This window comes from Ruditapes philippinarum, unplaced genomic scaffold, assembly GCF_026571515.1.
Source record: "Ruditapes philippinarum isolate M1 unplaced genomic scaffold, ASM2657151v2 ctg5909_1_1_1_1, whole genome shotgun sequence".
NCBI lineage: Eukaryota > Metazoa > Mollusca > Bivalvia > Venerida > Veneridae > Ruditapes > Ruditapes philippinarum.
In genome coordinates, this window is record NW_026855922.1 from 60944 (window position 1) to 74431 (window position 13488).

Sequence of the window (13488 nt, forward strand, 5' to 3'; positions counted from 1 at the left end):
GCAAGAAATGTGGATAAATGGATAAATATAGAAAATTCTGCTTTAGAGACAATAATATCTTATATGCATTTATGCCATTATGTTTTTTTGTTGTATTTTTTGTATATTTTTTCTTTATTTTACAAAAATTATGGCCATCTATCTATGTAACTAACTAGCCTGAGTGCCAACGCCTTATGTCTAACATGCATTTTGAGAAAACCAGGGAATTTCAATGCATACTTATAATCTGCAAAATTGACTGTTCTTTGTTATTTACCATGAGGCCCTCTTATCAGCAGGAGAGTGGTATAATGAAAACAGTCCCTCTCAGAAAATACCAATACACAGCATGACTTGAAACTACACATTGTTGAAATAGAAAGTATACATATATATGTGATGTGTGTGTGTGTGTGTGTGTGCGCGCGCGCGCGCGTGCGTGTGTGTGTGTGTGCGTGCGCGTGTGACGAGAAAAAATGAAAAAATACCTTTGAATGTAATACTAGCTTTCTTTATTATTTAATATGTTTTAGTAATATATATACACAACAATTTTGGCTCTCCACGTACCTAAAAACTGGAAGCACAATTATATTATATTTTTCGCTAGTATGTTAATTAACTGTTATTTGAGCCTCATTATACTTTATTCATGTTTATTACTCCATTATGTCATGTTTGTACATGGAATGAGAGAATAAAATGTTTTTTGACTTGACTTGACTTGACTTGTAATTGCTTATCTTTATGTCCATATTTTTAGTTTTAATTACATGTGTGTACGTTCGTTGCCTGCAAACTTCTTTAAAAGTTTTTACTTCTTTTGTAGATAGAAAGGTAATGCATCACCGCAATATTTTTTCACAAAAATATATAGTTATATTAAGAATGGGCAAAAGAAAGATTATTATTTAATTTTGGTATTATGTATTAATGTTCTAATTTAGACTATATAAATATGTCATATAATCACATTTATGTATGCACACATGTATACTGTGACAATGCCGATGAAACAAGTTAAATTATACTATCGTCAAGATTTAAAACGAAAATGTAACGAAATCATTGTTATTATTCTAATAAGATTCTATTAACATTGACATGTACGCAGCTAGAAGACTCAAGATACTAGTTGATATTCTCGTTATTGAGAAAAAAACACCAAAAAAAGTCTTAAAAAATAGATAAAAACAGAATCCCTAAAGAAAGTCCAACACAACAAAATTGAAAATGTTGCAGGCTCGGTTTGATTGAGCCTGTTCATGGACGGTACTGGAAAGTGCAAACTACCGTCCACGCCCCCTAGCACCGGCTTGAGCAGAATTCAACATTTAACACGAAAATGGTGAAATTTTGAATTTAGAAACATCCGCAGATGTGTTCACACGGCAGTTATCATGGAACATTCAATGTGACAAAGTTGTGCCATTCCATGTAAAGCGGCGTATGGTCGCCAAGTAAAAGAACATTTTTGCCCTTAACGACAAAACAATGGGCGGAACTAAATAAAATGGAATTTTGAAAGGGGATCTGAGGTTATGAAACCTGCATATCACAGATAAGACGTCAAAAGACAAATTTAAAAAGCAGGCAACATATCCTAAGGGTGATTATACAGTATTCAAGTAGGAATACTGGAACCACCCAACTTGAAAATGGCCAAAATAAGAGAAACTAAAAGTACCACATAACATGTATACACAACAATAATGTCGTGCTGAACGATCTTCAAGGATCGAAAATATAACATCATTGATTAAATGTACGGGGAGACTTAAGACCTTTTTGGTGTTTTTTTTTCCTCAATAACGAGAATATCAACTTGTATCTAGCTTGGTCAATACTACTGCAATACTATAAAGGGACAAAACTGCAAATCGGATACATAAAAACCCCCAAAATTAATCTGCTTACTTTTGAAATACCACATGGCTTATTGGTTTTTAAAAGCGAACATAATCTGGCACCAAAATATATATCTGAACTACTAGTTTTTTTCTATTAAATGATAGATATGATCTTCGCTCTTCAGCGAATAATGATCTTATTCACTTCAGGCCACAGAGAAATCAAATGTTATTTGCTCTGAAACAACTGAAACAAATTAGAATTTAGAAATACTATCACTTTATTGATGTAAATATAGCTTCCATGTTGCATTTAACGGTGTTGGAGCTATTATAACCGGGTTTCTCATAAGAAATTTTGTACTTTAATTGTACCTATTTATAGGAACATATATAATGCGTTCATTTCTCAACACAAAGAGTACATTGTATATCGCTGCTAATAGCAAATAATAGGGCAATATATTGCTCCAGGATTATCTAATTGTTTTTCTTTATTTACATGTAACCATTTCTTTGTGTTCTTTCCATCTTAGACACTCGATCAAGCCTCAAGCCGTATGTAGAAATATCAGACAGCTATGTACTTCATGTATAATATGCAATTTTAAAACCAATGTCTTTGCACTTTGCCGAAACTTAAGAACCATGTCCCACAGCATCTATGGTGTACCTTCCCCTTGTGTACCTGCTCGTGACGACATGTAGCTGATCGTCTTCTATACGATTTGCCATAACGCCGGCAAATAAACGCAACAGAATTTCCGATTCCTGTAAATATATTGAATTACTTAATATGGTGTGATAAAGTATTTAACGATAATATAAGCACAATATTAAAATCTAAAATATACAATACATGTATATATTCCATAGATATACGTTAACATGCTTTACATTTAAAAGAACACCTTTTTCTGCGTCTGAAATAAATAAAAAAACACACACACAAACACAAAAGAAACTGCCTTTATTTCCGAAATAAGTGTCAAAATAGTATGACATTTTATGTATGTAATTGAAACATATATTTTGCTAGTGAAGTAAGTTCTATATAATGTACATGTTTGTATTTTATTTTTGTATTTTTAATTCTTTTAAGCTGATGTACACGTGTGTTATCAAAGCAGAATACTATTAAGATGAGAATGTAAAGCAAGCATACTGAATTCATTTAATTTAATACTTCTTTCTACTTTTCACTTTCAAATATCATATTTGTATGATTTCAAAGACAGGAAGCGAAATACAAGCATAATTCAATGAAAAAAATAAAAATGACAAAATAATAGAAACAGATACTAAATTATGCTAGTTAAGAACGATCCGTTATATTTTTGCTTAAAATGATAAAAACAATGAATATTATGATATACCTATAGATCTATATCACAAGGTACAAATATCAATGTGACAGTATAACCGGTGTATATTAAGCAAAAAGAATGAACTCTATAGTTGATCATTTGGGATTTGGCATTTACTGATATAAAATTGTTTTGATACCAATAAAGATTATCTTGATGTAATAACAAAATAGGATAATATACCAGATTATCCAAGATTTAGCAAAACGGTATTTCGGCTCTCCTAAAATTTGAAAGCTGTTTGTAAAATAGCTGTAAAATGGCTCTAACAACAACTTATCTCAAATAACATAGCTCTTCTTAATGTTATTTTTAATTTTAGCTTTTTGCATTAAATTAACGATAAAACATTTGTTGATTTCATACTATCCATTATCCTTTTATTTCTATTCAAATATGTCATACGTGATTATTTTAATTATACTGTTAATATTGCATATGCATAGTCAAACGTAAAAACAAGTAATAGGAACACTGCAATACTGTAAAATGGAGGTTGTCTTACTTGAAGAAACATCAATTTCAGTAATATAATATAAAAATCTATGTTTACAAAACGTTTTTTTTTTCTAAGCTCCAAGAACTTATTATGTCATTGCTGTGCTTACATTTCCATTAGTATCGAAATCTTAGAAGTAACATATGCAAGTTTTACTTCGGCCGATTATTTTTTGTCAAGATCTCCCTGTTAGGCTTATTATAAACTCATCAACATAAAGAATTCAAATAAAGGATTATAAGTGAAGTGCACTGTAACCGTGTTAATGGCATGATAAATAAGAATAAACAACATGTTAACAAATCATATGCCTCATTGTTTATTGTATTTAGGATCATTTCAATCAATTGATTCCTATTTTCACAAAATTGTTAAAACAATCAAAGCGCTCCATTATTTATAAGCTATTCAAATAATAAATATTTATGACAGGAACACGCTCAAAATTTCCATTTTGACAGCATTGTAAAAATTAATTGTTTCAATGATGCATATTAATTTTAGATTGATTCGTCATCTTAGTGCAAGAACTTAACCCGTTACTGCACTAAGGTGACAGATTGTCCTAGAAACAAACAAAACAATTGTAAACAATCTAGCGTAGAAAAGGTGTTTTTCATGAAGTCAATATGATACTTAAGGTACTACACCTCCAATGCACTATCTCCACTTTGAAGAGTATTCAAATAGGCTAGAATCACTGTCAATTGTATTGAAACTGAGGGGCTTGGGTTCAAACCAAGAAGGGGCAACTTTTTTTTTCTTTTTAACATTTTTTATGAATCACTAAGATCCCTAATGGAAGAAAAAGGTTTTCAATCTTAATTATATAATTATTGTAGGTATTAATTTGCTAAATAATGCCAAATTTAATTGCAAATAATTTTATGATACCAGATATTTTCAAAGACTAATAAAATAAAAATTACACGGTAAAAGTATATTATATTTTGCAAGACCAACCAATATACATTTAAGAAAATTTAGGCAAACTTTGAAAACAGCCCCTCGATCATTGAGGAAATTTTTAAGGATATTTTAAATAAAGCTTTTTACATAGGGAAATGGTCAAATAAGTGTTTAAAGTGGGTGGGGTAGGGTAACATTTTTATACATATTAAAAAACATTTCGTTAAGAAACAATCGTTTTGCTTGTTTAATTTTGTTACCTGAATGTCATTCATTATCTGTTTCTTAACAATGAGCAATATAAAATCATATTTCATAATGATGATATAATAGATTCTTTAGAGTTTCCTCATTTCTGAAAAAATTCTCTTTTAATGGCACAGTTTTAGTTCAGAAAAATGTCAATAACTCATAAACCACACGGTAAATTTTGTTTATTTTTTACAGTTCCTTATAGTGCTCATAAGAGGTGTACTACCTTAACCGAGCATTAAAAGTTGTTTTGTTTGCTACATCAAATGTAAAAATTCAGAAAATAATATTATTTAAGATTTATCACCTAATTCATATCACTTTCCCATTATGATAAAGATTGTAAGGTATATGCATAACTAGTTCCCATCCTAAGTATCATTTACTAAATATAATTTTTTTTTTGTCAGCCAATGACATAAACTCTTATAATATATGAGCCTTTCTTATAAAAACAAGATATGGACGTGAGGATCTATATTAGTGTCAAAAGAGTTGCTCGAGTTTCCTAATTTATCTTTTACAACCACGTTTTTCTCACCGGAAAGCATACATAGGTCTAACACCACTAAAAAACGTCTTTAACCATGGCTACTTCGATTGTTCCGCGTTTAACTTTTGAGACATGGAGGAGCACGTGACCTGTTTTCGGTACATGGAGGAGCATGTGATCTGTAAACCGTACATGATTGGTTAATTGACCTTTTCGAAAAACTAGCTAAATACCGTTTGCCGGTACGTTACGGATTTACCTCTAGGGAATGAGTCCGAATTACACCTAATTATCAACAAAAAACTATTCCGTGATATTTTTAATTTTCTATAATTATTTTACCGTTTAAGGTGGAAAAAAACTTGAATAATGTGTTTGAAAATTATCAATGTTTCTTTAACATCTATCTCAAATTTTACAAACAATAAATTGTTTATACTGAAAATCTACAAAATTAAAATATTCGTAGTGGCATCTGCCATACTAAATAGAGATATTTTCTGCGTAAACTTGTGTGTTATTTTATTATTTTTTTTGCTCGGAATTATTCAGAAAATGGTATTTAATCATTTTCTTAAAAAGAAATAATTGTTTTATGTTCGACCTTCTCCGGTCTCAGGTCTTTAACGGTTACCAGTTTCATAAGACATTCTTCTATATTGATCGATTATTGTCAACTATATTCCTGATACAAACGTTTATTTACCCCCCACCCCAAACAATGTTGAAAATAGTTAAATGAAATATCTTTATATCATTAAAAATGTTCCCCGCAGGAAACCATTTTACTTGTACATCTATAGTATGTATACTCTCCAGAACAATATATTATGTGTGACTCATTAGACGGCGCGTGAACGCGCCGTCTTGTACATGTAGATATGCATTTGTCCGTAAAGCAATGGGGCAAATTTAAGACTTGATTTTGTGCATTTTTTTTTGTTTTAACAAAATCACATTGATTTCAAATTTTCTAATACAAATCAAAGGTGTTAGTGTCATTGATTTGACCTAAAATGTGTTTAACCTTGTTATTAATGCAATAAAATATCAAAATGCTAAAAAAAAAAAAAAAATGTAAAATGTAAAAAAAAATTTCACTGTTATATTATTATAAAATTTTTTTTTTTAGTATATTGATATTTTATTGCATAAATAACAAGGTTAAACACATTTTAGGTCAAATCAATGACACTAGCACCTTTGATACAAATAGCTTTTCTGATGTACAACATGTAACGGAGCTTTAAGGGATTAAAATAAACGTTTAACTGAAGTGATAGTGTTAAGTTGGAATATCATATTCTTTTTATAATTATCTAATTTTATCTAAGTAATAAATAACGTGCCAATGAGCCAGTCTATAGTCGATCGTTCTTAAACTTAACCGTTGAGAGTGGTGACGACTGAAGCAGTGTCAGTCACTTCATTTGCTTCGTCTCTGTTGAAGTTCGTCTCCGCATTAAATTGTCGACAAATTCAATATGCTAGCATTTAGTCTTCGTTGACGGGGATGGGGGGAGGGAACCAGGACAACTATGATCAATATAACTTGACGAATTATTAAATTACAAGTTACAAAGCCTAAACCTTGCCCACTATCAGAGAGGCAGTTCTACCTCAACCCTTAGCTCCACACTATAGTCTAATGACGGGAACCAAATTCGGGCAGGGAACAAAAGGTATCACTAAAATACGCAACGGAGATTATTTTGGCGCTACGGACGCACCGGAAATATTTTTTTTTGCAAAACAGGCAAAACGTGCGCTACATGTTATTCATGAAAATAATTAACATTTAAGTTAATTAGATTAACTGAGTGAAAAAAGTACGTTCATTTAAAAACGTGAGTGAAAAAAGTACGTTCATTTAAAAACGTATCACAGATTTTTACAATATGTTATTTTGATGGATTCTGTGCCCGACGATTCTTCTCTTTTGCCTAGATTTTTTATTACATTTAGTGGTCCTATGCCTAGATTCTCGGCGAATATGCAATCTTTTGTTAATTCAAGCAGTTTAATCTTTTATAAATAAGTAAGCAATACGTAACAAAGAATTGATTATATATATTTTCGCTATTTGTAAAATTCTCAAAATCATTTGAACATTATGCAATTCGCACGGATATCTAAATGGACATATTCTCGGTACATAGTGTCTTGAATAAATTTTAAGTATACCAATCATTTCAATTTCTTTTGTTATTATCCACTTTAGTTTGCTTCGACCAGCGCAACAGACAAACATTTCAGAATTGCAGACACATACCAAGAACATGGAGAAAAAATTGGTTAGTGCTTGATTTTGTACATTACCTGTGACTGTTCACATCATTTAGCGGCGTCTTTGATGTGCAGCATCAACATTTAACTTGTTATATATGTTCTAACTATCACTCTCGGATAAAGGTTCGTTCTGTTTCCTTATTTTATATTTGGTATATTGATGATAAAAAAGATAATATTTAGGAGAAAAAATAGAAAAATTGATTCCTAATCTAATCTCACTTACATGCAAAAATTTGTCTTACATCTGTTGATAACCAAGACAGCTTTTTCTACATATATTTTGTTGTAAATGTGGTTTTGTAGAACTAATCCTATTAAATACAGGTAAATTGATCTTTTGATAGATTATCAACATAGCCGACATAATATTATTCTTTTATGTTCTTTCCATTTCAATAGCGCTGCAAATTATTCATAATTCTTCTTTGCATGCATGTTTTGTTGTTTCGAAATTGTTTAAGCGGGTTCAGTTTGCAATTTGCTGTCAATTGGGTAGGATAAAATTGAAAAGTAATTAATTTCGTGCGAAAAAATGGTTGCTGCATTTCTTAACAGATATTTCATTTTTATTTTTCTTGCGATTTATTTTTGTTTTTCAAACGCACAAATTTTGGAAAAGGAATGTACTAAATTTGAATCTAAATTAGATAGACTGTCTTATATCCCACAAACAGATGCGACATTAATTGTACTTCATGGTAAATCATTGGTGTCATGCATTTATCAATGTCAAAGTCTTGAAATGCCATCGTCGTACTTCGTTGAAAATAATTCTACATGTTATTGTAGTTCTGATGATTCTTACAACATGGACAAACATGATGATGCTGACGCAACTATTATCCGGGGAATAAGAAAGGAGAAGGTGTCAAAAACGTGTATTAAAGTAAGCATAATAAAAGTAATTATTTCTTTTATATTTTTGTGTTAATTATCTAGTATTTGTTTTTCTAAACTTGTCTTAAAGGTTTGTGCCTGTCAATTTTATTACTTTTTGAAAAAGAATGTTTATAAACAATTCTTATTAATCATTAATTATAAAAATACAAATGTATATACAAAATGTATTATAAACTAAATCGCCTAATGTCATCTATATCAAAGACTCGGCCAATTCGGAGTAGCTCATCTTTCATAGCTTAAGATATTACATATATTTGTATTTTACGTTTAAGATATCTAATGGTTTCTTATAATCTCATAATATATATAATATACATTTTTATTTTGATAATGATCAATTGACATGTGTTTGACACAAATCGTGATTTATAGAGATAAAAAATCAGCAAAATGTTTAATTTTGAAGGAAGCGTTTATTATCATGTTTTACAGGAAGGCAGTCAAAAAGTAGAAAGAATTCACAAGCAACCCGAGCCAGTTGACTGTCTTGCGTTTTATCGACAAGGCTATACCGAGGACGGTGTGTACGTGATAAAACCAACTGGAAGTACTGCTACTGATGTGTGGTGTGATATGACCAATGGTGGATGGACGGTTATACAACGCCGACAAGACGGATCAGAAGATTTCTACAGAAACTGGGAAGACTACAAGAATGGATTTGGGAACAGGAGTAGCGAGTATTGGCTCGGACTTGAACATATATACTATTTGACGATAAACAACAGTTCACTCCAGGTATGCTTGGAAACGTTTGAAATTGACAATGTTGATCCAGTTTCTGCTTATGCTGAGTATTCCACCTTCAGAATTAATCATGAGAGTGATAAATACAGATTGTCGGTTGGAGGATATGGCGGTTCGTGTGGCGATTCCATGTCGTTTCATAACAATAGTCAATTCACAACAAAAGACAGTGATAATGACCAACGCGGCGAGGAATTGTGCAGTGCAGTTTAGCGGAGCTTGGTGGTACACAGATTGTTATCATAGTAATCTAAATGGATTGTACCCACACACCAATGGTTTAGAGACAAATAAGGGCATAACTTGGACAAATTGCTGGGGTCATTACTCGCTCAAGAAATCTGTAATGAAGATAAGGAGAAACAATTGATTTTTTTTCCAAATTTCAAGTTTATTGACAAATCGACAATGAGCATTGTCTTTGGCCGACATTCACTATATGGCAATGACATTTAACATCAATATAACTATAAACATGTTTACATTTTTAAACTGATACAATCAAACAAATGTATAGATAATAACAAGTTAATAAGCAACAATTTTATACTTCAGAGATAAGGATTTAATTACTCGTTAAGAGCCTGTGAGAAGTTCCAAATAATTGTTTCGACATTTCATTGACTCATCTATATATTTCGCTATTTTAAAAAGTGTAAATTTACTTTTTGTTGACATAAGCTACTTAAGCTTATGAACATTTGGCCATATGATATTTCCTAAGTATTGTTTTCTTAAATCATCATATTTATTACAACATAGAAAAAATGGTACTCAGATTCAATAACATTTGAAGACATAATTTACATAATCTTTTCTGTCTATCCATCCCATTAAATCTTCCTTTTTCAATTTCCAAATTATGCGAATAAAGTCTAGTAAAAGATTTTCTTGTAGCCTCATTGCTTATTTAAATAAAATAATCATCAAATTAAAAAAAAAACTGGCCCCGGATCCTATTTTTAAACAAACTTAAATAATTTGAATTACAGTCATAGCGAATACTTGTAAGACCTAAATGATCAATAATTGAATGGAGTTTAGAAGCCCATCAATTTGTGATAGGTCTCTATATAGCAAGTACATAGGGGAGTAGGGAGTTTTCAACTTTTATAGACGTTTCTTTACAAATGGCTTAAAACGGGAGTATGATGAAGTTTTATTGCGCGTGCGTACGTGTGAGTGTGTGTGTGTTTTCTTTATTTCCTTTTCAGCTCGCATGTCACAAAGTGACAAGGTATGCGTTTGTGATCACAATCCGTTTATTCAAATAAAAGCCCTTGGATCATAATTGGCCCTGCACAATGGGGTTATTGATTTTCCTTATATGTATATTGTAAAAACTTAAAAAATCTTCTTTTACAAAAAAGCTAGAGCTTACATATTAAATAAAACCCTGGGATAAAAATTGGCCCGCCCGTTCCTGATATGTTCACATATTTTGGAACTTTTGTTTTCTCTTAGCAGTAGCAACCAGTCAAATTTGTTTACACATGCACTTTTTCAGATACAAATATGAACATTGTGATATCAGTTTAACATTTAAATTATATATATATGTTGTTTTTTATAGTTTACAATATTACTTGTACTTTGTCATGGAGAGTTCAGATGAGCGATTTTATGGCCATCATGGCTCTCTTGTTTATATTTCCATACTTCTTCTTTCATTTATACATGTATGTCAGTTACTAATGTGTGAGGGTGATCTGCAACTGGTCGAATCATTAAATAAATTGTTGTTGTTGATGTTGTTGTTGTTTTTGTTATGAAAGATGATGGTAATAACATGTACAATTGTCATTTTTCTGTCTATTAAACATATGTTTTGCTGGTATTTTATTTATTTGTTATAACATAAGTAAAAATATAAAACTAAATATTCTATTAAAAAATGTAGTACCTTTATTTTCAAACAGTATAAATATATTTAAAGGTTAACAAATATATGTAAAAACATACAAAAGTACAGCAATAAAAGGCAAAAATATTTTAGTGATGATTATACAAGGCACTGAAATTATAAATTAATTATCAATTAACTTCGCCAGCGTAACATTTTAATCTTATCTATAAATATACTAAAAACCTTTTTATGGTAGGTTTTAACTTTTTACGTCCCACATTACAGCTTTACTGGTGGATGTACAAATACATTAAATATCTAATATCAATCTCTCAGACTTTGAATGAACTGTTCCAAGTTCACAGCTGAGCAAATCCATTTCATAAATTTACCAGGTAAAAGGTCAGATAGACTTAAGATAGGTTGAATATATTTTGGTTTCTTAACTCAATGTACATGTATATAGAGAGCTACTAGAGATGTGTGTGTGGAAGATTTTATCTATCCATGCCATGAAGGCCTGTCTAAAAGTGGACTTCTTCAATGTCAAATAATTAATAAAGAGTAAGAACAATGACAAATTTTATAATTTAACAAATCCCATTTTCATAACTACCATCTCAATAGATATTGAGAAATTGCTACCCTGTTTCTACCCCGTTGTTTCTTTGAGTAAAACTTTGTTCATGCACTGCTTCGTACTCGCTTCAACAAAGACTTATATTACAAAGCTTATAGCTCTGTTGTTTCAGGGAATGATTCGAGGTTGTGTCTTTTTTTCTAAGCAATCAAACTAAAATAAATTCTATATAAAATGAATTTAAGTTTCCCCCACAAAAATATATTTGAAAAGTGCCGATTAATGGCGTTAAACCTGTGTAACAGTTCAGTAATATATATGAAAAAAAAAACACATTTTCCGGCGTTACCGCGAAGCACTATTCACGCACATCGACGTTACCTCATAAAAACGACTTGCATCCCATTATATCAGCTTATTTCAAATTTTTATATCACCAGAAGTTTAGTTAATGTCACTTGCCTACCTAAAATCGTAAAATTATAAGGTATAATATGCATTATTGTACTTATAAGAGTCGAAAAAAGCCAAAATATCGCTCAAAACGGTAGTCAAGTCATCATTTTCACGAATGATCTTGAAAAGTAAACAATTTTGTGGAAATAATCTTGATGAGGGATAAAGAGTAATGTCTTTGCAGCCGTATGCAGCCGTATGCAGCTATTGATTTTTTTCAGTTCGGTTAAATAAAAAATATGTTGGCCAGTTTCCTAACCGCGTTGGAAATCCTGTCAGATAGCCGCCATTTATTGCACAATTCTGCGCTACTTATTTCACGAATCGTACGTTAATTTCGCATTCTGGCGTTACTGGATATACACGGTGAGCCTGTTTTATCATGGCTTCCTCATTGTTAATAGTTTTGTAAATATTTTGATTTTATAAAAAACTTCAAAATGTTAAGACACGAGTAACTGGTTTAAAAAAGGCAATGGATAAATACTGATCGGGTGCATTTGACTGCATAAATAAGTAAGGAAGAGAACCCTACTTTTCCTGCTTGATAGCTCTTAAATCTTTACTTTTCATTTAAAACCATACTTTTTTTCTCTTCTTTCTCTCTTTTTTATGTTTTTGTTTTGTTTCTGTTTTGTTTTGTTATTTGCCACTTGAAAGTCTGAAAGTAAAAGTTTTATTGATAACTTAGCTGTGGCCCTGTGTTGTTTGGTCGTGTGGGTGTTGCGTCTTGTTTTTCACGCTCATTAGCGAGGGTGCGGGGCGAAGTTTAATAGATAAAACCTCGCCCCGCGGGGGCGCGGAGCGAGATCAAAGAAATAAAACGGCGGGGTTGCGGAGCGAAAACATGAATGACACAAATCAGCCACCATAGCAGACAGAATGTTCTTAATATTTGTATAGAACAGAATTTGATAAAGCAAATTTATGAAAGAGAAATCGGGGGTCACCATGCTACTTATTGAATTATTTATCCATAAACGGGTTTTTTTTTACTCTTTTAGATTATTTTCGAAAGCAGAAGTCCCAAAAAAGCAAAGGCATAATGATATTAAGTAGTAAAAACTGACATATAGAATTCATTTACCTGTGAAGTTGGAGTGAAAATGTGTTACTTACAATCGTTAGTTTATACGGGTTTTTTTCCAATGCCTTCAGCACTTTGATAACCATATCATTCATTTAATTCTTAACAAGTTTGTAATAGAATCATAAACATTTAATAACATTTATAGAATGACAGAATTACACTTTAATTTGATGTAATGTTCAGAAATGAGTGTGTTTGGAACGTGTATGTACGATACCATCA

At 31.2% G+C, this 13488-nt stretch overlaps 1 protein-coding gene across 1 annotated transcript; it reads left to right on the plus strand.

The window, feature by feature from the left end:
* Positions 1-8452: 8452 nt before the first annotated feature.
* On the plus strand, positions 8453-9507 carry LOC132744812 (angiopoietin-related protein 1-like). Its single transcript, XM_060733592.1, has 2 exons — positions 8453-8530; positions 8980-9507. The coding sequence occupies exons 1-2, from the start codon at positions 8453-8455 to the stop codon at positions 9505-9507; spliced, it is 606 nt and encodes a 201-aa protein (XP_060589575.1).
* The last annotated feature ends 3981 nt before the right edge of the window (positions 9508-13488 follow it).

Coding starts and splice junctions, on each gene's coding strand:
- LOC132744812 (XM_060733592.1), top strand. CDS start 8,453: ATGGACAAACATGATGATGCTGACGCAACTATTATCCGGGGAATAAGA. Junction 8,531..8,979: donor TGTCAAAAACGTGTATTAAA/GTAAGCATAATA, acceptor CATGTTTTACAG/GAAGGCAGTCAAAAAGTAGA.